The sequence below is a fragment of the Ranitomeya variabilis genome, chromosome 1 (assembly GCF_051348905.1).
Source record: "Ranitomeya variabilis isolate aRanVar5 chromosome 1, aRanVar5.hap1, whole genome shotgun sequence".
Taxonomy (NCBI): Eukaryota; Metazoa; Chordata; class Amphibia; order Anura; family Dendrobatidae; genus Ranitomeya; species Ranitomeya variabilis.
The window spans coordinates 46417817-46443982 of NC_135232.1; the positions used below are offsets into that span (position 1 = coordinate 46417817).

The window sequence follows — 26166 nt, forward strand, 5'->3', positions numbered from 1 at the left end:
CCACCATTTTGTTTTTTAAAAAACACTTAATGAGAGCCAGAAGGTTGAAGCTCAGCTTTATTCAGTTGAGGGCAACACCAGGCAGGGGCAGACACCGTTAGTAGGCCGGAACCACCAATGTGTTTAAAAACAGCAGTTAATCAGAGCCGGAAGGTAGAAGCTCAGCTTTATTCAGTTGAGGGCAACACCAGGCAGGGGCAGACACCGTTAGTAGGCCGGAACCACCAATGTGTTTAAAAACAGCAGTTAATCAGAGCCGGAAGGCAGAAGCTCAGCTTTATTCAGTTGAGGGCAACACCAGGGAGGGGCAGAAGCCGTTAGTAGGCCCTAACCACCATTTTGTTTTTTAAAAAACACTTAATGAGAGCCAGAAGGTTGAAGCTCAGCTTTATTCAGTTGAGGGCAACACCAGGGAGGGGCAGAAGCCGTTAGTAGGCCCTAACCACCATTTTGTTTTTTAAAAAACACTTAATGAGAGCCAGAAGGTTGAAGCTCAGCTTTATTCAGTTGAGGGCAACACCAGGCAGGGGCAGACACCGTTAGTAGGCCGGAACCACCAATGTGTTTAAAAACAGCAGTTAATCAGAGCCGGAAGGTAGAAGCTCAGCTTTATTCAGTTGAGGACAACTTGAATTAGGGACTGCAGACAGACTTAGCAGGCTGTCCCCTGTGTGGACCATGCATCCAATACATTAACCCATTGAGCCACAAAGGACACGTAACCTTCCGTGGCCATGCCTACAGGTCCATGTGTCTGTTGTCAGGTGTACCTTTGTCAGTGTAGGCCTATTGGAAGGAGGGACCGCAGACAGGCTTCGAAGGCCTAACACAATAAAATGGGCTGGCTGTAGGCACTTTAAAATTGGTTCCAGGGGTACACGGGCAGCAGTGGTCTGGTCAGTGGAGGCCTAGTGGAAGGAGGGACCGCAGACAGGCTTCGAAGGCCTAACACAATAAAATGGGCTGGCTGTAGGCACTTTAAAATTGGTTCCAGGGGTACACGGGCAGCAGTGGTCTGGTCAGTGGAGGCCTAGTGGAAGGAGGGACCGCAGACAGGCTTCGAAGGCCTAACACAATAAAATGGGCTGGCTGTAGGCACTTTAAAATTGGTTCCAGGGGTACACGGGCAGCAGTGGTCTGGTCAGTGGAGGCCTAGTGGAAGGAGGGACCGCAGACAGGCTTCGAAGGCCTAAAATAACAAACAATAGGCTCATTGCAGTTTTACAGCGGTTACATGGATACACGGGCAGGCAGCTTGGTGGTGAGTGGAGGAGTATTTAAAGTAGGGACCGCAGACAGGCTATCAAAGGCCTAAAATAACAAACAATAGGCTCATGGCAGTTTTACAGCGGTTACATGGATACACGGGCAGGCAGCTTGGTGGTGAGTGGAGGAGTATTTAAAGTAGGGACCGCAGACAGGCTATCAAAGGCCTAAAATAACAAACAATAGGCTCATGGCAGTTTTACAGCGGTTACATGGATACACGGGCAGGCAGCTTGGTGGTGAGTGGAGGAGTATTTAAAGTAGGGACCGCAGACAGGCTATCAAAGGCCTAAAATAACAAACAATAGGCTCATGGCAGTTTTACAGCGGTTACATGGATACACGGGCAGGCAGCTTGGTGGTGAGTGGAGGAGTATTTAAAGTAGGGACCGCAGACAGGCTATCAAAGGCCTAAAATAACAAACAATAGGCTCATGGCAGTTTTACAGCGGTTACATGGATACACGGGAAGGCAGCTTGGTGGTGAGTGGAGGAGTATTTAAAGTAGGGACCGCAGACAGGCTATCAAAGGCCTAAAATAACAAACAATAGGCTCATGGCAGTTTTACAGCGGTTACATGGATACACAGGCAGCTTGGTGGTGAGTGGAGGAGTAGTGCAAGGAGTGTCTGTCCCAGTATTCCCAAAATATAAATAGATGTTAATGTCTCGCAAAACAACCAAAACAAAAAAAAAGGTGGCATACTTAGGTACAGGGGTGGGCTCATCTACTGAGTTTCTGACATAGTAATTTGGCAGTAACTATTTAATGGTGCCAATATAGGACACAGACACAGACTACTTTAAGTTGCATCATAGATGTCTACAAATTTGTATTGTCAGTGCCAGACATTGAATGATGTCAGCGAATAGACTAAAGATTGGTGGAGCTGTGCGACATAATTTTGCACGTGGTAGAGCACATTTTGAGCTGGGGTAGGGGGGAACTCTCTTGAGGCCGGCGGGACCGCCCCAGGGCCCCTCATGTTACAACGGTGTGTCTGACGTTGGGTGCGCACCACCACCGCCAGAGACACTACATTGTACTATGAGGGACCCAGTAGCAATGCCGTCAACCAAAAGCGAGCACACCCACCTCTTCAGACAAACAGCAGTCTCACGGGTGCTTGCGCCAAGTCGTGATACCACGGCCCCGTGTGGGGAGTTTGGCCATTTAGGGAGGTGTAAACATGTCGTATGCTGTACAATCAGCTGCAGCAAATTAGACATTAGAAAAGTAATTCACAGGCAAGAGCTTTTCATAGGAAAGCTAGGTGTCGGCCGGGCAAGGTGGGGCAAAAGATTTCGAAATCCAGTTGTGGTTCATTTTAATGAATGTTAGATCGTCAACATTTTGGGTAGCCAGACGAGTCCTTTTTTCGGTTAATATTGAACCTGCAGCACTGAATACTCTTTCTGATAGGACACTTGCTGCCGGGCAAGCAAGCTCCTGCAATGCATATTCTGCCAATTCTGGCCAGGTGTCTAATTTGGAGGCCCAGTAATCAAATGGGAATGACGGTTGAGGGAGAACATCGATAAGGGATGAAAAATAGTTAGTAACCATACTGGACAAATGTTGTCTCCTGTCACTTTCAATTGATGCAGCAGTACCTGTCCTGTCTGCGGTCATAGCAAAATCACTCCACAACCTGGTCAGAAAACCCCTCTGTCCAACGCCACTTCTGATGTGTGCACCCCTAACACTCCTAGTCTGTTGCCCCCTGGAGCTCGTGTGAGAACGATCACGTGCGCTGTGTGCTGGGAATGCCTGAAGCAAACGGTCAACAAGAGTTGATTGTTTGGTTGCTAATATTAGTTCCAAGTTCTCATGTGGCATAATATTTTGCAATTTGCCTTTATAGCGTGGATCAAGGAGGCAGGCCAACCAGTAATCGTCATCGTTCATCATTTTCGTAATGCGTGTGTTCCTTTTTAGGATACGTAAGGCATAATCCGCCATGTGGGCCAAAGTTCCAGTTGTCAAATCTCCGGTTGTGATTGGTTGAGGGGCAGTTGCAGGCAAATCTACGTCACTTGTGTCCCTCAAAAAACCAGAACCCGGCCGTGACACGCAACCAATTTCCTGTGCCCCCGGGAAAGGTTCGGCATTAAAAATATACTCATCCCCATCATCCTCCTCGTCCTCCACCTCCTCTTCGCCCGCTACCTCGTCCTGTACACTGCCCTGACCAGACAATGGCTGACTGTCATCAAGGCTTTCCTCTTCCTCTGGTGCAGACGCCTGCTCCTTTATGTGCGTCAAACTTTGCATCAGCAGACGCATTAGGGGGATGCTCATGCTTATTACGGCGTTGTCTGCACTAACCAGCCGTGTGCATTCCTCAAAACACTGAAGGACTTGACACATGTCTTGTATCTTAGACCACTGCACACCTGACAACTCCATGTCTGCCATCCTACTGCCTGCCCGTGTATCCTCCCACAAATAAATAACAGCACGCCTCTGTTCGCACAGTCTCTGAAGCATGTGCAGTGTTGAGTTCCACCTTGTTGCAACGTCTATGATTAGGCGATGCTGGGGAAGGTTCAAAGACCGCTGATAGGTCTGCATACGGCTGGCGTGTACAGGCGAACGTCGGATATGTGAGCAAAGTGCACGCACTTTGAGGAGCAGGTCGGAGAACCCAGGATAAGTTTTCAATAAGCACTGCACCACCAGGTTTAAGGTGTGAGCCAGGCAAGGAATGTGTTTCAGTTGGGAAAGGGAGATGGCAGCCATGAAATTCCTTCCGTTATCACTCACTACCTTGCCTGCCTCAAGATCTACTGTGCCCAGCCACGACTGCGTTTCTTGTTGCAAGAACTCGGACAGAACTTCCGCGGTGTGTCTGTTGTCGCCCAAACACTTCATAGCCAATACAGCCTGCTGACGCTTGGCAGTAGCTGGCCCATAATGGGACAACTGGTGTGCAACAGTGTCATCTGCCGATGGAGTGGTTGGCAGACTGCGTTCTGTGGAAGAGCTGTAGCTTCTGCAGGAGGACGAGGAGGAGGAGGAGGAGGGGGTGCGAACGCCTACAGCCAACTGTTTCCTAGACCGTGGGCTAGGCACAACTGTCCCTAAATTGATGTCGCCTGTGGACCCTGCATCCACCACATTCACCCAGTGTGCCGTGATGGACACATAACGTCCCTGGCCATGCCTACTGGTCCATGCATCTGTAGTCAGGTGCACCTTTGTACTCACAGATTGCCTGAGTGCATGGACGATGCGCTGTTTAACATGCTGGTGCAGGGCTGGGATGGCTTTTCTGGAAAAAAAGTGTCGACTGGGTAGCTCGTATCGTGGTTCAGCGTACTCCATCAGGGCTTTGAAAGCTTCGCTTTCAACTAACCGGTAGGGCATCATCTCTAACGAGATTAGTCTAGCTATGTGGGCGTTAAAACCCTGTGTACGCGGATGCGAGGATAAGTACTTCCTTTTTCTAACCAGAGTCTCATGTAGGGTGAGCTGGACTGGAGAGCTGGAGATCGTGGAACTTTCGGGTGTGCCGGTGTACATGGCAGACTGAGAGACGGTTGGAGACGGTATTGTTTCCGCCGGTGCCCTAGATGCAATATTTCCTCCTACAAAACTGGTGATTCCCTGACCCTGACTGCTTTTGGCTGGCAAAGAAACCTGCACAGATACTGCCGGTGGTGCGGAAAATGGTGGCCTTACAGTGACGGAAGGGATGTTGCGTTGCTGACTAGCTTCATTGGCCGAGGGTGCTACAACCTTAAGGGACGTTTGGTAGTTAGTCCAGGCTTGAAAATGCATGGTGGTTAAGTGTCTATGCATGCAACTAGTATTTAGACTTTTCAGATTCTGACCTCTGCTTAAGCTAGTTGAACATTTTTGACAGATGACTTTGCGCTGATCAGTTGGATGTTGTTTAAAAAAATGCCAGACTGCACTCTTCCTAGACTCGGATCCCTTTTCAGGGATTGCAGACTGAGCTTTAACCGGATGGCCACGCTGTCCTCCAACAGGTTTTGGCTTTGACACGCGTTTTGGGCCAGATACGGGCCCGGCAGATGGAACCTGTTGCGATGTTGATGCCTGCTGCGGCCCCTCCTCCACCTCCGCTTCTGAACTACTGCCGCCTGCACCCTGTTCCCCCAATGGCTGCCAATCGGGGTCAATAACTGGGTCATCTATTACCTCCTCTTCGAGCTCGTGTGCAACTTCGTCTGTGTCACTGTGTCGGTCGGTGGTATAGGGTTCGTGGCGGGGCAACATAGTCTCATCAGGGTCTGATTGTGGATCTGTACCCTGAGAGGGCAATGTGGTGGTCTGAGTCAAAGGAGCAGCATAGTACTCTGGCTGTGGCTGTGCATCAGTGCACTCCATGTCAGAATCTACTTGTAATGGGCATGGCCTGTTAAATGTTTCACTTTCTAAGCCAGGGACGGTATGTGTAAAGAGCTCCATGGAGTGACCCGTTGTGTCGCCTGCTGCATCCTTCTCTCTTGTTGTAGTTTTTGCTGAGGAGGACAAGGAAGCGACTTGTCCCTGACCGTGAACATCCACAAGCGACGCGCTGCTTTTACATTTACCAGTTTCTGAAGAGGAGGCAAAAGAGCTAGAGGCTGAGTCTGCAATGTAAGCCAAAACTTGCTGTTGCTGCTCCGCTTTTAAAAGCGGTTTTCGTACTCCCAGAAAAGAGAGCGTTCGAGGCCTTGTGTAGCCTGACGACGAAACTGGCTCCACAGCTCCAGACTTAGGTGGAATATTTTTATCCCCACGACCACCTGATGCTCCACTACCACTACCATCATTACCAGCTGACAATGAACGCCCACGACGACCTCTTGCACCAGACTTCCTCATTGTTTTAAAATCTTAACCAAAGTAACTTTATTTGTTGCTGTCAAACAACTTACACGGTGAGCTATAACTTCAGTATGATTTCAATATCCCTTAAAAGGTTGGTGAGACCACAAGGAAAATCAGGCACAATGTTACACACTCTGTTTTCTGTGGCACAAAATCACAGCGATGACACACACGCAGGACTGTCACTCAAGCACTAATGTCAATATTAATCTCCCACCTAATTTATTTATTTTTTTTTCTCAGGGAGACTTTAGAAACCAAATAATATTAAAAAACAAACAAACAAAAAAAGGCTTTCTATGGCCCACAATTAGAGAGAGAGAGGTGGCACACCCAGGAGTCAAGACTGGCGTACAAGCTGAAAGGGCAATATTACTCTCCCACTGTTTTTTTAAGTTTTTTTTATTTTATTTTCAGGGAGACTTTAGAAACCAAATAATATTAAAAAAACCAAAAAAATAAATAGCCTTTCTATGGCCCACTGAATGAGAGAGAGAGGTGGCACACCCAGGAGTCAAGACTGGCACACAAGCTGAAAGGGCAATATTACTCTCCCACTGTTTTTTTATGTATTTTTTGTTTTTTAAGGGAGACTTTAGAAACCCAATAATATTTAAAAAAAAAAAAATAGGCTTTCTATGGCCCTCTGAATGAGAGGGAGAGAGGTGGCACACCCAGGAGTCAAGACTGGCACACAAGCTGAAAGGGCAATATTACTCTCCCACTGTTTTTTTATGTTTTTTTTTTTTTTTCAGGGAGACTTTAGAAACCAAATAATATTAAAAAAACCAAAAAAATAAATAGCCTTTCTATGGCCCACTGAATGAGAGAGAGAGGTGGCACACCCAGGAGTCAAGACTGGCACACAAGCTGAAAGGGCAATATTACTCTCCCACTGTTTTTTTATGTATTTTTTGTTTTTTAAGGGAGACTTTAGAAACCCAATAATATTTAAAAAAAAAAATAAATAGGCTTTCTATGGCCCACTGAATGAGAGGGAGAGAGGTGGCACACCCAGGAGTCAAGACTGGCACACAAGCTGAAAGGGCAATATTACTCTCCCACTGTTTTTTTGTTTTTTTTTTTTTTCAGGGAGACTTTAGAAACCAAATAATATTAAAAAAAACCAAAAAAATAAATAGCCTTTCTATGGCCCACTGAATGAGAGAGAGAGGTGGCACACCCAGGAGTCAAGACTGGCACACAAGCTGAAAGGGCAATATTACTCTCCCACTGTTTTTTTATGTATTTTTTGTTTTTTAAGGGAGACTTTAGAAACCCAATAATATTTAAAAAAAAAAATAAATAGGCTTTCTATGGCCCACTGAATGAGAGGGAGAGAGGTGGCACACCCAGGAGTCAAGACTGGCACACAAGCTGAAAGGGCAATATTACTCTCCCACTGTTTTTTTATGTTTTTTTTTTTTTCAGGGAGACTTTAGAAACCAAATAATATTAAAAAAACCAAAAAAATAAATAGCCTTTCTATGGCCCACTGAATGAGAGAGAGAGGTGGCACACCCAGGAGTCAAGACTGGCACACAAGCTGAAAGGGCAATATTACTCTCCCACTGTTTTTTTATGTATTTTTTGTTTTTTAAGGGAGACTTTAGAAACCCAATAATATTTAAAAAAATAAATAAATAGGCTTTCTATGGCCCACTGAATGAGAGGGAGAGAGGTGGCACACCCAGGAGTCAAGACTGGCACACAAGCTGAAAGGGCAATATTACTCTCCCACTGTTTTTTTATGTTTTTTTTTTTTTTCAGGGAGACTTTAGAAACCAAATAATATTAAAAAAACCAAAAAAATAAATAGCCTTTCTATGGCCCACTGAATGAGAGAGAGAGGTGGCACACCCAGGAGTCAAGACTGGCACACAAGCTGAAAGGGCAATATTACTCTCCCACTGTTTTTTTTATGTATTTTTTGTTTTTTAAGGGAGACTTTAGAAACCCAATAATATTAAAAAAAAAAAAAAAAAAAAAAAGGCTTTCTATGGCCCACAATTAGAGAGAGAGGTGGCACACCCAGGAGTCAAGACTGGCACACAAGCTGAAAGGGCAATATTACTCTCCCACTGTTTTTTTTTTTTTTGTTTTTTTTTTCAGGGAGACTTTAGAAACCAAATAATAAGAAAAAAAATAAATAAATAAATAGGCTTTCTATAGCCCACTGAATAAGAGATAGCACACACAGCAGTGGCACACAAGCCCTGACTGAGGCCAATATTTTTCTACCACTGATTGATGTAGTGTTTTTGTGTTGAGGTAGAATTTAGAACACAAATCACGGAAAAAATAAATAGGCTTTCTATGGCCCACTCAGTGAGAGATGGCACACACAGGGATGGCACTGTAGCAGAAATGCCAATCTTAATCTCCCACAAAAAAAAACAAAAAAAAAACAGGGACTGTCCTACAATTACTATCTCCCTGCAGTAATCTAAGCCAGGTATGGCAGGCAGCAATAGGAGTGGACTGATGCACAAATTAAATAAAAAGTGTGGACAAACAAAAAAGATAGCTGTGCAGAAAGGAACAAGAGGATATGTGCTTTGAAAAAAGCAGTTGGTTTCCACAGTGGCGTACACACAGCAATACAGCTATCACGGAGCCTTCTAGGGCAGCCCAATGAGCTACAGCGCTGAGGAAAAAAAAAAAAAAATAGCTTCCACTGTTCCTGCACACCGAAGGTGGTGTTGGACAGTGGAAATCGCTACAGCACAAGCGGTTTGGTGGTTAGTGGACCCTGCCTAACGCTCTCCCTGCTTCTGACGAAGCGGCAGCAACCTCTCCCTAAGCTCAGATCAGCAGCAGTAAGATGGCGGTTGGCGGGAACGCCCCTTTATAGCCCCTGTGACGCCGCAGACAGCAAGCCAATCACTGCAATGCCCTTCTCTAAGATGGTGGGGACCAGGATCTATGTCATCACGCTGCCCACACTCTGCGTTCACCTTCATTGGCTGAGAAATGGCGCTTTTCGCGTCATTGAAACGCGACTTTGGCGCGAAAGTCGCGTACCGCATGGCCGACAAGCACAGGGGTCGGATCGGGTTTCATGAGACGCCGACTTAGCCAAAAGTCGGCGACTTTTGAAAATGATCGACCCGTTTCGCTCAACCCTAGTCGCCACTATTTCTCCCAATGTGCCATACTGGCATTACACCAGCATGTGTCCCACAACATTACCTGTGCCCAACAATACTATTACTGGGAAAGTCCACCTAACCACGGACACTTGGACAAGTGCTTGTGGCCAGAAACGATACATCTCACTGACGGCACACTGGGTTAACATAGTGGAAGCCGGGACCCAGTCGGACCTTGGGATAGAACACATCCTCCCCACGCCGAGGATTGCGGGCCCTAAGTCAATCAGGGTTGCCCCCACAGTGTACAGCTCCTGCACCTCCTCCTCCTCTTCAGCCTCCATCTCTGAAATCAACTTCAACTTCAGTCAGAAGCTGGAAGCACTGCAGCACTGCCTCAACCAAGCGGCAACAGGCTGTGATGAAGCTAATCTGCATAGGTGACAAACCGCACAATGCAGAAAAGTTGTGTACAGCGCTGAAAGAGCAGTCAGATATTTGGATGACACCGCTAAACCTACAGACAGGCATGGTCGTGTGTGACAATGGCCGGAACCTGGTGGCAGCTCTGAGGCAAGGTGAGCTCACACACGTAACTTGCTTGGCCCATGTGCTTAACCTCGTGGTTCAACGTTTTCTGAAAAGCTACCCGGAGCTGCCGGATCGCTATTGAAAGTACGCCGTCTGTCTGTCCATTTTAGAAAATCAGCTACAGCTTCAGCCGTCCTTGCAGTGCTTCAGCAGCATTTGCAGCTTCCGGCTCACCGACTGGTGTGTGAGGTCCCCACGCGCTGGAACTCTGCTCTGCATATGTTGGAAAGGATTTGTGAGCAGAAGAGGCAGTTGTTGACCACTAACATCAACAAGGCCATCGATATTCAGTTCAGACTGCACACATAAGACCTCAGGAGTGGACATGGATGTCAGACATATGTACCATCCTCCAAAACTTTGAGGACTGCACCAAGATGGTGAGCAGCGATGACGCCATAATTAGCACCACCATCCCGCTTCTCAGCATTCTGAAAACCTCTTTGCTCATAATTAAAGAGGATGCATTGCAGGCAGAGCACGAGGACATGAATCAAGGAACCATACAGGGGGATTACACTCAGCTCAGCCTCATGTCTTCCCAACGTGGATTGGTAGGCAATGAGGAGGAGGAGGAAGGACAGGAGCTACTTTCATGCGCTATAGACAGTACTACAAGCACAGCTTTTATACTGTCTGTTCAGCGGTGATAACCTGAGGACAGTGAGGGGGAGGATAATGAGGAGGACAGCATGGTCAGTCGTCCTATTGGTGAGGACATGAAAGTCTTGCCTGTTAGCAGTCTGGCATGCATGGCTGACTTTATGTTGCGCTGCGTTTCACATGACCCTCGCATTCTAAAAATTTTTCATGACACTCATTGCTGGTTGGTGACACTTCTAGACCCATGCTACAAGGAGAACTTTCAATGTCTTCAGGATGCGCTACAACGAGAAGGAGCTGCTGTCCTTCTCCCGGCAGAGAGCGGAGCAGGCGGCGGAGCTGCACATGAGGGGCGTGCACTCGCCGGGACTGACAATGACGTCAGAATGCACGCTGGGACTGACGTCAGCTGCCAGCCTCAGATTGGCTGGCGGCTGTTAACTATCGACGTGCGGGTGCGGGCCCGCACGTCAATAGCGTTAAACAGCTGCAGCGCCGGCCACGGCCCGGTGACCCACCCCCGCATTGTGCCACCCGGGGCGGCCCGCCCCCCCGGCACCCACCTTTGTACGCCACTGTGGTGTCTATAACATCCAATCATAGCATATCTTTTATGTTACCTCAGTAGTATAACAAATGAAAGCTGCGCTGTGATTGGTTGTTATGGGCACTAAAGACAGATTTTTTTGTCACAATTCACAACAGTGTGGTGATGTCCACAGCAACCAGTTAGAGCACAGCTTTCATTTTACCTCATCAGTAAAAGAACCAAAAGCTGTGCTGTGATTGGTTTCTATGGGCAAAGGCAGATTTTTTTTTTAGACAGAGTTCATAAGAGTGTGATGGTGCATTTACCAAGACTCCTCTCAGTATTTAGTCCTTGTGGTGGATTAAGCTTCTGTTTCTTACAACGTCTAACAGAAAAGTGTATTATGTGGACTTTGATGTAAAACTAGATGATCAGGACAAGTCGCCATACCTCCCAACCGTCCCGGATCCAGCGGGACTGTCCCGATTTTGACAGTCAGCCCCGTGATCCCGGGCGGGACATTAGTTGTCCCACACTGGTTGGGAGGTGTGTAATATCACCCAGTCAGCTCCCTGAGTCCCTGCATCCCCAGAGCAGCACACCACAAATTGGCTGCTCTGTGTGCACAGGACCTGTGATGAAGTCACAGGATGAGAGGAGTCAGGGGGTCACGTGATCGGGAGGACCTCCGTGTACAGGACTCTGCTGGTTGTCATGGCGCTGGACGAGGGTAAGCGTATTTGTGAGGTCAGGAGGTGTTTACAGTGTGGATGTAGCATAGCCGTGTGTGTATATGGATCGGAGCAGCGTATGAAAGGTGTATGGAGTGGAGTCATGTATGTAAGAGGTGTACGGAGCCGTGTGTATGAGGTGTATGGAGCAGAGCCGCTTGTTCACGAGGTCTACGGATTGGAGCAGCGTGTGAAAGGTGTATGGAGCGGAGCCATGTGTGTAAGATGTGTACAGAGCTGTGTGTACGATGTCTATGGATCGGAGCAGCGTGTGAAAGGTGTATGCGGTGGAGTCGCGTGTGTAAGCGGTGTACGGAGCCATGTGTGTGAGGTGTACGGAGCGTAGCCGCGTGTGTACAAGGTGTACGGAGCGGAGCAGCATGTGAAAGGTGTATGGAGCGGAGTCGTGTGTGTAAGAGGTGTATGGAGCCGTGTGTACGAGGTGTATGGAGTGGAGCCGTGTGCTTACGAGATGTATGGAGAGGAGCCATGTGTATGAGGTGTATGGAGCGGAGTCGTGTGTGTAAGAGGTGTATGGAGCCGTGTGTACGAGGTGTACGGAGTGGAGCCGTGTGTGTACGAGATGTATGGAGAGGAGCCGTGTGTATGAGGTGTATGGAGCGGAGTCGTGTGTGTAAGAGGTGTATGGAGCCGTGTGTACGAGGTGTACGGAGTGGAGCCGTGTGTGTACGAGATGTATGGAGAGGAGCCATGTGTATGAGGTGTATGGAGCGGAGCCATGTGTGTACGAGGTGTACGGAGCGGAGCCATGTGTATACGAGGTGTACGGAGTGGAGTCGTGTGTGCACGAGGTGTACGGATTGGAGCCGTGTGTGCACGAGGTGTATGGAGAGGAGCCGTGTGTGTATGAGGTGTATGGAGAGGAGCTGTGTGTGTACGAGGTGTACGGAGCGGAGCCATGTGTATACGAGGTGTACGGATTGGAGCCGTGTGTGCACGAGGTGTATGGAGAGGAGCCGTGTGTGTATGAGGTGTATGGAGAGGAGCTGTGTGTGTACGAGGTCTATGGGGAGGAGCCATGTGTGTATGAAGTGTACGGAGTGGAGCCGTGTGTGTACGAGGTGTATGGGGAGGAGCCGTGTGTGTATGAGGTGTACGGAGTGGAGCCGTGTGTGTACGAGGTGTATGGGGAGGAGCCGTGGGTGTATGAGGTGTACGGAGCGGAGCCGTGTGTGTACGAGGTGTATGGGGAGGAGCCGTGTGTGTATGAGGTGTATGGAGCGGAGCTGTGTGTGTACGAGGTCTATGGGGAGGAGCCATGTGTGTACGAGGTGTACGGAGCAGAGCCGTGTGTGTACGATGTGTACGGAGTGGAGCCGTGTGTGTACGATGTGTATGGAGTGGAGCCGTGTGTGTACGAGGTGTACGGAGTGGAGCCGTGTGTGTACGAGGTGTACGGAGTGGAGCTGTGTGTACACGAGGTGTATGGGGAGGAGTCGTGTGTGTACGAGGTGTATGGGGAGGAGCCGTGTGTGTATGAGGTGTACGGAGCGGAGTCATGTGTGTATGAGGTGTACGGAGCGGAGCCATGTGTGTACGAGGTGTATGGAGAGGAGCCGTGTGTATGAGGTGTACGGAGCAGAGCCATGTGTGTACGAGGTGTACGGAGCAGAGCCGTGTGTGTACGAGGTGTACGGAGCGGAGCCATGTGTGGACGAGGTGTACGGAGCGGAGCCATGTGTGGACGAGGTGTATGGGGAGGAGCCAAGTGTGTATGAGGTGTACGGAGCGGAGCCATGTGTTTACGAGGTGTACGGAGCAGAGCCGCATGTGCAAGGTGTATGGAGCGGAGTTGTGCGTGTACGAGGTGTATGGAGCAGAGTCGCATGTGTACGAGGTGTACGGAGCGGACGCTGGCTGTGTCGGATCGGAGAAGATATTGCTCCTTGCTCTGACACTGACTGGCACAGGAGACACGGAGAGGTCTTTATCAGTGGCGTATCACAGCTGCAGCAACGTGAGCAGTCAGCGGCGCAGCTGGATGACACAAATCAGCACCGTGGGAGTGGAAGCTGCCAGCTGCTGCGAGGGTGCGCGGTGAAAGATGTGTGTGTGTAGTGATGGAGAAGGCAATGATGGGGGTGGGGTAACCATGTGTGGCCATTATACTGTACCCAGCATTGTGTGGGGCCATTATACTGTATGGAGCATCGTGTGCGGCCATTATACTGTACCCAGCATTATGTGTGGACATTATACTGTACCCAGCATCGTGTGGGGCCATTATACTGTACAAAGCATCATGTGGGGCCATTTTACTGTATGGACCATCACGTGGGGCAAGTATACTGTACGCAGCATCATGTGGGGCCATTATACAGTATGGAGCATAATGTGGCCATTATACAGTATGGAGCATTATGTGTGGCCATTATACAGTATGGGGCACTGTGTGGCCATTATACAGTATGGAGCATAATGTGGCCATTATTCAGTATGGAGCATCATGTGTAGCCATTATACAGTATGGAGCATCATGTGGCCATTATACAGTATGGAGCATCATGTGTGGCCATTATACAGTATGGAGCACTGTGTGGTCATTATACAGTATGGAGCACTGTGTGGCCAATATACAGTATGGAGCATCATGTGGAGCCATTATACAGTATGGAACATCATGTGTGGCCATTATACAGTATGCAGCATCATGTGGGCCCATTTTACTCTATGGAGCATCACGTGGGGCCAGTACACTGTACGCAGCATCATTTGGGCCATTATACAGTATGGAGCATCATGTGGGGCCATTATACAGTATGGAGCATCATGTTTGGCCATTATACAGTATGGAGCACTGTGTGGCCATATTTGTTTGTTTATAATTATTGTTTACGAAACATTGTGATCAGAAGTGCTAAATGGGTGTGTTTGGGGTGTGACTAGTTGTGAAATGGGTGTGGTCAGAGGTGTGGCCTAAAATTTGCCGCTGCGCGCCGCTAACTTTGTCCCTCTTTCCCTTCCTCGAAAGTTGGGAGGTATGAAGTCGCGGGCTCCACATATAGTGCGTGTTCAATTTGTGTACAACTATGAGAGTGGTCTAAAGGGAAGGAGAGCTTTCATTTTGATGTGCCTATGATCTGAAGGGAACTGCAAAACATAGTGATGACTACTTTTGTACATGCAACATGGAGGGATTCAACCTCCAAAATAAAAAGGAAATTATGGAGCCGGATCTCACGTCAGCAATTAGCCCTGTGCCTCATGGGCCAGAAATACCGTTCCCTTCACTTCTGGAGAGACATGAAGATACACCTGATTCAGAAGATTCAGAACATGAATAGCAGGATTCTACATAGGGACAGCTCTCTTAGCCCTACTACCCAGGGGCAGGTCTGCTAGCGCACGTAGACCTACTACTCAGGGATCAGCTTTCATAGCCATACTACTCAGGGACAGCACTTTTAGCCCTAGTACCCAAAGACAGCTCTCTTAACCCTGCTATCCAAGGAAAGCGCTCTTAGCCCAGCTGCCAAAAAACAACTCTCTTTGCCTTATTATCCAGGGGCAGCTCTTTACTAGTCCCTGGCCAGTCCATGCATTGCAGTTTGTGCTCGTACCAAGTGGCACAGACATCTGTATGAGCACTTACAATTACAAGTGACTGTAATAGCAGTAATTAAAGGGAACCTGTCACCCCGTTTTTTCCGTATGAGATAAAAATACTGTTAAATAGGGCCTGAGCTGTGCATTGCAATAGTGTATTTTGTGGACCCCGATTCCCCACGGGGGTCAGCTAATTGCTGACGTGAGATGAAGCAGAGTTCGCATCTCTGCTTCAGGAAAATGGCCGCCGCGATCTCCATCTGCGCACGCGCGGCATCCCGCGGCCATTTTCCTGAAGCCGCGGCCAGCAGAGCGCCGCTTCTGCGCACGCGCGGCCAAAGGAAGATGGCCGCCCCCACCGATCACCAATGAAATAGCGCACATCGCGCTCTTTTCACTCCCCTGTGCAGTGGATTCGGGACCTTGGACATGCGCACACCACTACGCCACCAACGGAAAACTAAGCAAGATCTGGGGGAAGACACCACGCCCATCTGACCAGACCAGCCTGATTGACAGGCGAAAACGACTATTTTGGTAACGTATTTCGGCAGCATAGGTGGGGAATCGGGGTCCACAAAATACACTATTGCAATGCACAGCTCAGGCCCTATTTAACAGTATTTTTATCTCATACCGAAAAAACGGGGTGACAGGTGCCCTTTAACATGCCTCCTCAGCGCCACCTTACTCACCATGGTCATGGTGCTGCTGCTCTTCATGTCAGCCTGACTTGCTGAGTTTGTCTCTTGCAACTCTCCTCAGCACTGCTGCATCTGTATTCTGTTTTCAAATGGCTATAGGAGGGCAACAGCCAGAATCTGCAGAATTTAACTCCGCTGTGTCCTGCAGGGTTTGGATTCTCCAGCTAATCATCATCCAGCAGGTACTATATCAGGCCCTGCTTCCTTCCACACATTTGCCAGGGCTTAGGTTCCAGTGAGGACGTACTGGGCCACCGGCCCTTTAAGGGGAGGCCGGCATGACAAGGAGACGTGGGATATTAAGGAGCTTTTAGTTTTAAAATAAATAAAGGGTTAATGGGAATGCTGGGGTGATGAGATCACCGTTTGGGAAGGGGCAGAGGGATTCAAAAAAGGTGGGTTTATAAATAGTGGCAGCCATATTGGTGGGACAACCAGTCAGGTACCCACCGGTTAGAAGAAGCTCCCTGTTAGATGGGAGATATGGAGGTGGAAGCCCTGCTTTAAAGCTTGAGGGAGGCTGCAGGTACCCAAGGAACAGCATGGCTGCAAACTTCCATCAGCAGCCTATTGCAGGGGGCGGCGGCAGGAGGCTCACAAGCTCCATCTGATGGCAGACGGCCGCGGAGATCTAGGCCTCCGGCGCGTCTTAGCCCAGATGCCACCCCAAGGATCCGGCGCTGAATTAGGAGCCCCTCCAGGGACCCTCCAGTTCCTGACACTGGCCGTAGGCAGCCCGCGCCTCATCAGAGAACCGGGAGGAATCCGAGCAGACGGCGGGACCTGCAGCAGGGGGAGGCATCCGCTTCCCTCGCGGCGGTGAGTGTACCCCAGCGGGAGCCGGGACCAGGGATGGCGGGCGCTTGCGCGGCAGCAAGGCATGCTCTGCGAGGACATGAGTGAGAGACTAGGAGGCGGGGGCCTTACCTGTCAGCCCCTCAGCGTGGGAGTCATAGCGGGCAGCAGCCGGCTGGCCCAGGCAGCAGCGCGCGGTCAGCGACGGCGCCACACGGTAGGCAGAGGAGCAGCACTTGCCGATTTGGGGGGTCGATTCCCATGGCCTTCCTGGGAGGCGGACAGCGATCGGCAGCCTCGGGCGACAATCCTGGATTCCCTGCACAAGCGCAGGGAAGCTCATGTGCGGCAGCACACAACGTGACAGGAGTCACTTACAGCACAGCATCAGCCTCAGGGGTCCCTGGCCTTGTAGCTACAGTACCAACTGAAAATGTCCAGCAGCCGAGCCTACAGGTCGACCCAGCGGCTACAACTGGAGCAGAAGACCTATCTATGAGTGCTACAGGATGTTCCATCAGGATGCAGGATCTACGGCTGGTGGGGTCACAGCACCCAGGCAGCCAGGTGAGAGTGAGCATATTGTTCCTGTTTGCTCACTCCCTGCTTGCCGCTTATTGAGAATACGGGGCGGGAGTTGTTGTCTGGTGGGGTGAGCGGGGGCATGGGTTTATTGTTACACGGACTTAGGGATTTCGCCTTTTTACTGGGGTCTGGGGGAGGTGCGAGAGGAGCATCTCCATCGGCAGCTTGGTTGGAGGATGGGAATTCCATATTAGGCACTAGAGTTTTTGCTGACAATGGGGGAATTTCAAATACAGTGGTTGCTGATGCTAGTAGTACTCAGTCCGGAACAGGAGGGGGTAGGGCGTCTGGAGGCAACACAGTTATGGATGACTCGGCTAGTACTAGTTTTAGCACAGGGGCAGGTGGTGAGAAAGAGAAGGATGACACGGTATGCCTGGATGATGCGGCAAAAGGAGAAGTATATGTATGTTTCGAAGGCCCTTTGGGGGCTCACTTAAAAAGCGAGGTGAGAGATAAGATTTGGAAAGGGGAATATATAGAGATTTTTTCTCTCTTGCCATTAGAGCGTTTCAACTTGGATAGGGTTAGGAAGGAGGATACTAAAAAAGAGGACGAAGAAAGGAGGAGGTACCGGTTAATCCCTAGAACTTTCTCGAATTGGTTACAAGCGTTCGCCATTTTGGCAGTGTAATTGGAGAGAAGGCACCAGAGAATTGTTCAGGCTTGTTTTGTTACATGGATGCAATCGGCGAGGCATATAGGGTTTATGGGGGACAAGGCTGGTTAAGATACGACGAACAGTTTCGCCAGCGTAAAGCGGTACGACCTAGTATTAGATGGGACCACAATGATATTGCATTATGGATGAAGGTGATGATTCCTTCTAGGTCGGGTCAGCCTTTTCAGAGGGGCACTGGGGGTTCAGGACAGTCAGGACACTCAGTGGCTATGCAAAAAGGACTGTGTTTTTCCTTTAATGAAGGGAACTGTAGATTCGGGGGAAAATGTTTATTCACGAATGCTCATCTTGTGGGGGAACGCACAGGGCCGCAAAATGTTTTTGGGGAAGCAGGCAGAAGGGAAGTGATACAATTGAAAAAAGGGGTGACTCCAGTTCGACTGGAAGAGATGGAAGCTTATCGAAATAGGTACCCTGATGTAGTGGCGGCGTTGTTGTTGAGAGACGGTTTTAGGGAAGGTTTTAGGATCCCATTTATTGAGCAAGAAATTAGGTTGTCAAAAAAGAATTTAAAATCGGTTTTGCAGTTTCCAGATGTGGTCTCAGAAAAGTTAAAAAAGGAGGTCACCTTGGGCAGGATGGCCGGTCCCTTCGAATCGGCCCCTTTCAGTAACCTAAGGGTTTCACCACTTGGGGTAGTTCCATTTATCATTACCAAAAGGTTCATCAGTGAATGACGGGATTGATCCTCAGTTGTGTTCGGTTTTATATACGTCATTCGATGCGGCTGTAGACTGGGTTAGATTATGTGGAAAAGGGGCACTGCTAGCAAAAACAGATATTGAAGCAGCATTTCATTTATTACCAGTACACCCAGAGAGCATGCATTTGTTAGGTTGTTTTTGGGATAAAGTATACTTTGTGGATCGTTGCCTTCCTATGGGTTGTTCGCTTTCGTGTGCATACTTTGAAACTTTTAGTACGTTTTTAGAATGGGTGGTTAAGGATGTTTCTTATTTAAATTCCTGTATCCATTATCTCGATGACTTCTTATTTATTGGTCCAGCACAGGCAGCGAATTGTTCAATTTTATTGCATACCATGGAGAGAATGGCTCAAAAATGTGGGATTCCTTTAGCGGCTGACAAGACAGTTGGGCCGGTTGTTTCACTCAGTTTTTTAGGGATCGAGATTGATACAATGGCTATGGAATGCAGATTGCCAGAAGAAAAAGTGACGGATTTGAAGGCTGAGGTAGGGAGAGCAGCGAGTGCACGTAAATTAACTCTGAAGGAGGTACAGTCGTTATTAGGCAAACTGAATTTTGCTTGCAGGATTTTGCCGATGGGACGTGTTTTTTGTCGGCGGCTATCGTTGGCGATGTCGGGGGTGAAATCCCCTCTGCATTTTATCAGATTAAAAAAAGAGTTGAGAGACGATTTGAAAGTGTGGGAACAGTTTTTGGAGAATTATAATGGTCGTTCAATTTGGATTCACCCAATCGTGGATGCTGACGTTTTGGGTTTGTTCATCAAGGTAGATGAAAGCCGCAGTTTCGGTCTGTATTTTCACGGCGACTCGATGGTGTCAATGTGGCCTCAGTCATGGAGCGATTCGGGTTTGGTGTCAAACCGCATTTTGCTTCAGTTGTTTCCCTGGGTTATAGCGCTGGCTCGGTGGGGGGAGATGGTTCAAAACAGAAAAATCCGTTTTCTTTGTGAACATGCAGGTGCAGTGGTGGCGATAAATACTCTATCGGCGGCATCAACGGCAGTCGCGAAAGTACTGCAGCACTTGGTGTTTGTAGGTTTGAAATTTAACTTATGGATTGTAGCGGAAATTGGTTTTGGCTCTTCTAACTCTGTTGCTGATTCTCTTTTTTGTTCACAGTGGGAGCGACGCTCGGAGTCTGAATCGCAGGGCACGGAGTGTCCAGCAGAATTATGGAACCTGCCTTGCGGGTCGTGAGGCATCTTTTTTCTAGGTCATTGGCAGACAGGTCTTGGAGGCAGTACGGCCAACCATGGAATATTTGGGAGGCTTGGAGGGCATCAATTAGCACTGAGATTGAGGACGAGAGTAAATTGTTGTTGTTGTTGTTGGGTCATGGCTGGGAGTCAGGCTGGTCAGTGTCTAAACTGGGTAAGTTTGTAGCGGGGTTATCATTTAGCTTTAAAGTCAGAGGAGTGACAGATGAAACCAAATCATTTTTGGTGCGGCAAGTGGTAAGAGGTATGAAAAGAGGGAGGAAGTCAGTTGACGGCAGGCGGCCTGTTTCATATGAAGTGTTGCTGGTAATTGGAAGAAAATTATCGGTCATATGCTCTTCTGCATGGGAAATTGATTTGTTTAATGCCGCATTTTCTTTGGCGTTTTTTGGTGCTTTCCGCCTAGGGGAGCTCATTAGTCCATCCAGCTTGTTGTACTGTTTGAGGTTCGTGGTTCTCCCTTGTGTCCGGTGTTTTGTTTGAGGCATTTTATGCAACACGGGAGGTCCTTAAGGGAACCGTTGTTGGTTCATGCTGACGGCTCTTTTTTGTCCAGGTTCCAATTTATAGCGGTTTTTGACGTTGTTTGGAGGAAGGGGGTTTACCAGCCGCGGAATAAAATGGTCATTCGTTCAGGATTGAGGCAGCAACGGAAGCTGCTAGATTGGGTTTGCATGAGGATGTGATAAAGAAAATTGGTCGCTGGGAATTCGAGAGATTTCGGTCTTATGTTCGGCCAAACCTGATATGAGATGTTTGTCTTCCCTCCTTTTTCTGTTGCACACCATCATCATCGGTTAATTTGGATTATTTGACACTCATTCGTCTTCTGGGCAGCGTTGAGGGCTGCGATGCGCCCGTCAGGGCGTCAATTGGGCTTTCCTCAGGAATCAGCAACCCTACGGTGGATTAGTAAAAGAGGGATTGTTTGGGGTCAGTTTGTGTCTGAATTTCATCGTTTCGTTCGGTTGGACCGTGTTCCTGACATAGTTGTTATACATTTAGGAGGGAATGATCTGGGTCAGGCTACTTTCACACTAGCGTCGGGCACTGCACGTCGCAATGCGTCGTTGTGGAGAAAAAACGCATCCTGCAAAGTTGCCCGCAGGGTGCGTTTTTTCTCCATAGACTTTTATTAGTGACGCATTGCGACGCAGTGCCACATGTTGCAACTGACGTGCGACGGTTGCGTCGTGTTATGGCGGACCGTCGGCACAAAAAAAGTTACATGTAACGTTTTTTTTTCACGTCGTGTCCGCCATTTTTGACTGCGCATGCGCGGCCGAAACACCGCCCCCTCCTCCCCGGACCTTACAATGGGGCATTTTTTTCACAGTATGCGTTGGTATGTCGGGCCGATGCAGCGCGACGGCCCCGTACCGACGCTAGTGTGAAAGCAGCCTAAGAGGCCTTGCAGAGAGTTGATAAAAGACATTAAGCTTGACATGCTAAGGCTGTGGGTGATGTTTCCAAAAGTGGTGGTAGTTTGGTCTGATTTTGTCCCGAGGAAGGTCTGGCGAGGAGCGAGATCAGTGGCGGGGATTAATAAAGGATTAAGTTGAAAAAAGCAGTTTCTCGTTTTATGGGAAGGAATGGCGCGGTGGTAGTTAGGCACATAGATTTGGTATCCGTGAAGGAAGTTATTGGAGAGCGGATGGCGTCCATTTAAACGCAGTGGGCACGGATATGTGGTGCTTGGCCATACAGGAAGGTATCGAGACAGCTTTGAAAGTGTGTGGGGACATGAATATTTGAGTGGTCAGAACATTCATGTTGGTGGCGTGGGGGGGAAGATCCTTGAAGTTGGTGGAAATGGAAATGGTGGATTGGTAGGGGGGGGGATCTCACCAGTCAGGTACCCACCGGTTAGAAGAAGCTCCCACCCACCCTCCCTGTAATTAAGTCAGTGTTTATGTCATGCTTATATGGGGTCAAGATGTCAAAAGATCATTGGTGGTTGTTTACTCTTTGCTTGTAAATTTTGATATCATGTCATGGCTGCGTGCCGTGGGGGGGAAAGTCCTCGAAGTTTGTGGAAATGGAAATGGTGGATTGGTAAGGGGGGGATCTCACGAGGTCCTGGACTCCTCTAAGGAATTTCGGTTGGACGGGGTCTGTTCAATCCTATGGCAGAGTTAATCAAGGGACCCGTCAATTGTTTAGTGGTTCGGACAGGTTGGTTATCATCTGCCCCCGAGCTGGTGCATAGCGGCTGGGGGTAAGACTTGACCTGGGGCCACGGTGGGCTATGGATACTTAAGATTAGGTGTTTTGGGGCTTTGAGGACCACACCCCCTCTTTTGGACTTTATTGTTAAATCGTTTTATTAAATGTTAATAAAAGGCTGCTGTGGCCATTTAATCCAATTTCAGTGTAAAGTTTTTAGTCGGCAATGGTCACCGCAACAGGTACTTGGGCAAGGGTTCGGTAAAAGAGGTGGGTATGGTTGATGGATGGGGAGAAGGTTAACTAACATCTAAGCTACTATGACTCACGGATACCCTAATGTCAAGTATGCTGTTTGCGTCTAGTTCCTGTCAAAGTGTTCTATTGTTTATTTCTCCCATTACTGACCAGGCTTGTGTTCTCCTACTGTCTGCTGTCCCCGCTCCTGACCTCAGCTGCCCTGACCCCTGACCGTCTGACTATGCTTTTGTCTCGTGCCTCTGTACCTCGCATACCTGCTCTAACACATGGGTCAGCTACTGTAGGTCTGGACATTGCCCCGCAGTAACACTTGGTGGCTATCCTGTGGTCCAAGCCTATCCTCACCATCAGAGGAGCTATTGAAGACCAGGTAGCCACTAAGTCATGCTTCTCCAAGGTAATTTCCAGCCCGTGGCACAATTGGTCCACAGCCACCAGTGTTCCAGTGGCTTTATGAAAGCTAGCTATAATTCTTATGTGGCTCTCAGTGAAAATGAGTTTGACACCCCTTCTATAGATAATGGCCCAGCTGCATTTCATTTGTAGTTTTGTGTAGGAGGCATCCAGTGTCTGGTACTTCTGCTTTTGCTCTGCTGTATCTATCACACAACTAGGGCTCATCCAGAGAGAAGGATAGCTGTACTCCCATTGACAGCAACAGGTTTGCAGTGCGGAGGATGGTGTAATCGCACATGCGGCATGTCACTGGAAATTAAGAAAAGTATATCTACTATAGAAGAATAGCAGGTGTCTACTGAGCATGTGCAACATTTCATTGATGAACTACAGGACTTATCCATAGATAACCAAGAGTTCAAAAGCCTCTGAAATGCAGGTTTTCAAGCAGTGATATCTGGAGCAGTGGGTTTTTTTTTTAGTAATTAATTGTATTTAGGATTTTGTATTTAGGATTGTAAGTCGCTGATCTACAATTGATATTATGGAAACAACCCTTTAATGACATGTCAACTCTTCGAAGGATTCCATAAAACGTAAGACTCACTGACATGTTTCTATAAAAAATTCTAACTTACTTTTGGATGATTACATAGAAACTGAACGGCTTCTTCAAAATATTTTAAATCCACTTCACCGAGGAACATAGGTAAATCATCATAATGAAAATATGCCAGTGCAAGAGTGGCGAACCCACGGCTGGCCAGGAGGCTACTGCGAAACTCTAGTAGGCCACCAACACCTCCAAACAGGTCAATAATTCCCACAAAGGGTCCTTCACCTAAAGAGAAGACAAAATGGAAAAATGGATTCTACAATATTGAAGCCCAGAAAAAAGGAGTTTCACTTTTTTACCTATTCAAAAATGTATTAGGTGGGGTACATGAGTGTCAACTGACCAGAGCAGTAAAATTGCACGTACCTGTATCTACACCAGTGTAACACTGTACCTGTTGTAAATAGATTTGCGTCTCTGCAGTAATGTTATTATTTGGTCAAAACATGTTGCTGTTGCCTAAGCATTACTGAAAGACTGTGATATGCTTATAAAATATCAGAGGTGGGACTACAATGTGACTGATGTGAAACACAGGAACAGGAAGTGCGGCCATCTTAAGGGCAGTCTGCAGTTAATGAGAACAGGGAGAGGATGTGCTGGAGAGGAATCCAACAACATCCTCTCATGGATGCACCTCACAGAAACCAGAGCAGCGTCAAATTGGAGAAGAACTTATCCATGACCATAACCTGTCAGATGTGAGGAAATTTCTGCTAGAAAAGAGATGGAAAAGGCCAGGATCTAGTGTGAGAGGTGTTGGACACTGCTGAGTTAAGCCACAAGCATCAACTTTACGACTCACCCTGTTGGAGGGACACCACATCCATCCGTATGCACCAATTGTTTGGAGTAGACCCAGGTCGGTAAGGCCCCCTGCTCACAGAAAGTGCACCACACTACATTCTGATGAAAAAAAAGACTGTAGTGTAATGCTGTTGCAGTGCAGTATAGCGCAACCTCCACCAGGGGATGCTGGTGAGGGAAGAGAGGATGCACACACAGCATAGCACCACTGTGCAGCATGGCAGGAGCCACCAAGTGGCGAGAGAGTGGTCAGACGAGCTGAGTCAGAAACAGTCAGGACAAGAAGTACCAGAGGTCACAGCAATACACATGATCAAATACAAGCCAGAAGTCAGAGCCAGATGGGAGCAGAGATAAACGAGACGTGAGACAGTCAAACAGGTCAGACGACAAGCTGGGTCTCATACCAAGAGGTCCAAGCTAGGGTTGAGTGAAACGGATCGTTCATTTTCATAAGTCGCCGACTTTTGGCAAAGTCGGCGTCTCATGAAACCGAGCCGATCCCTGTGTGGGGTCTGCCATGCAGGACGCGACTTTCGCGCCAAAGTTGCGTTTCAATGACGCTAAAAGCGCCATTTCTCAGCCAATGAAGGTGGACGCAGAGTGTGGGCAGCGTGATGACATAGTTCTCAGTCCCCACCATCTTAGAGAAGGGCATTGCAGTGATTGGCTTGCTTTCTGCGGCGTCACAGGGGCTATAAAGGGGCGTTCCCGCTGACCGCCATCTTACTGCTGCTGATCTGAGCGTAGGGAGAGGTTGCTGCAGCTTCTTCGGAAGCAGGGATAGTGATAGGCAGGGTACATAAAGCTACAAACCGCTTGTGCTGTAGCGATTTCCACTGTCCAACACCACCTTTTGATTGCAGGAACAGTGGAAGCTACATTTTTTTTTCCTCAGCGCTGTAGCTCATTGGGCTGCACTAGAAGCCTCCCTGACCCTGATAGCTGCATTGCTGTGCCTGTGTGTACGCCGCTGTGCAAACCAACTGCTTTTTTCAAAGCACAAATCCTGTTTTTCCTTCCTTTCTGCACAGCTATCTTGTGTGTTTGTCCACACTTTTGTGTGCAGCAGTCCTTGTTATAGCTGCCTGCCATACTTTTCTGAGATAACTGCAGGGAGATAAATATTGGCAAGTCTGCCTCCGTGCCATTGCTGTGTGTGGTATCTGTCTCTCATTGTGTGGCACCAAAAACACTGTGTAATACGTGGCCATTTTTTTTTTTTTTGGGTACGTTCTCCCTTTTCCAAAAAAAAAAATAGTGGGAGATAAATATTGGCAAGTCTGCCTCCGTGCCATTGCTGTGTGTGGCATCTGTCTGTCATTGTGTGGCACCGAAAACACTGTGTAATACTTGGCCATTTTTTTTTTGGGGGGGTACATTCTCCCTTTTCCAAAAAAAAAATTAGTGGGAGATAAATATTGGCAAGTCTGCCTCTGTGCCATTGCTGTGTGTGGTATCTGTCTCTCATTGTGTGCCACCGAAAACACTGTGTAATACTTGGCCTTTTTTTTTTTTTTCGGGGTACATTCTCCCTTTTCCAAAAAAAAAAAATAGTGGGACATAAATATTGGCAAGTCTGCCTCCGTGCCATTGCTGTGTGTGGTATCTGTCTCTCATTGTGTGCCACCGAAAACACTGTGTAATACTTGGCCCTTTTTTTTTTTTTTTGCTAAATTCTCCCTTTTCCAAAAAAAAAATTAGTGGGAGATAAATATTGGCAAGTCTGCCTCCGTGCCATTTCTGTGTGTGGCATCTGTCTGTCATTGTGTGGCACCGAAAACACTGTGTAATACTTGGCCATTTTTTTTTTTTTTGGGGTACATTCTCCCTTTTCCAAAAAAAAAATTAGTGGGAGATAAATATTGGCAAGTCTACCTCTGTGCCATTGCTGTGTGTGGTATCTGTCTCTCATTGTGTGCCACCGAAAACACTGTGTAATACTTGGCCATTTTTTTTTTTTTTGGGGGTACATTCTCCCTTTTCCCAAAAAAAAATTAGTGG

At 48.1% G+C, this 26166-nt stretch overlaps 1 protein-coding gene across 1 annotated transcript in view; it reads right to left on the bottom strand.

Moving 5' to 3' along the window:
* LOC143804700 (acyl-coenzyme A amino acid N-acyltransferase 1-like) overlaps positions 1-26166 on the bottom strand; it is a 98787-nt gene that overhangs the window by 37389 nt on the left and 35232 nt on the right. Inside the window, exon 3 of the mRNA XM_077283063.1 lies at positions 23378-23580. Coding sequence (XP_077139178.1) covers positions 23378-23580 — 203 coding nt within the window. The remainder of the gene's footprint in view (positions 1-23377; positions 23581-26166) is intronic.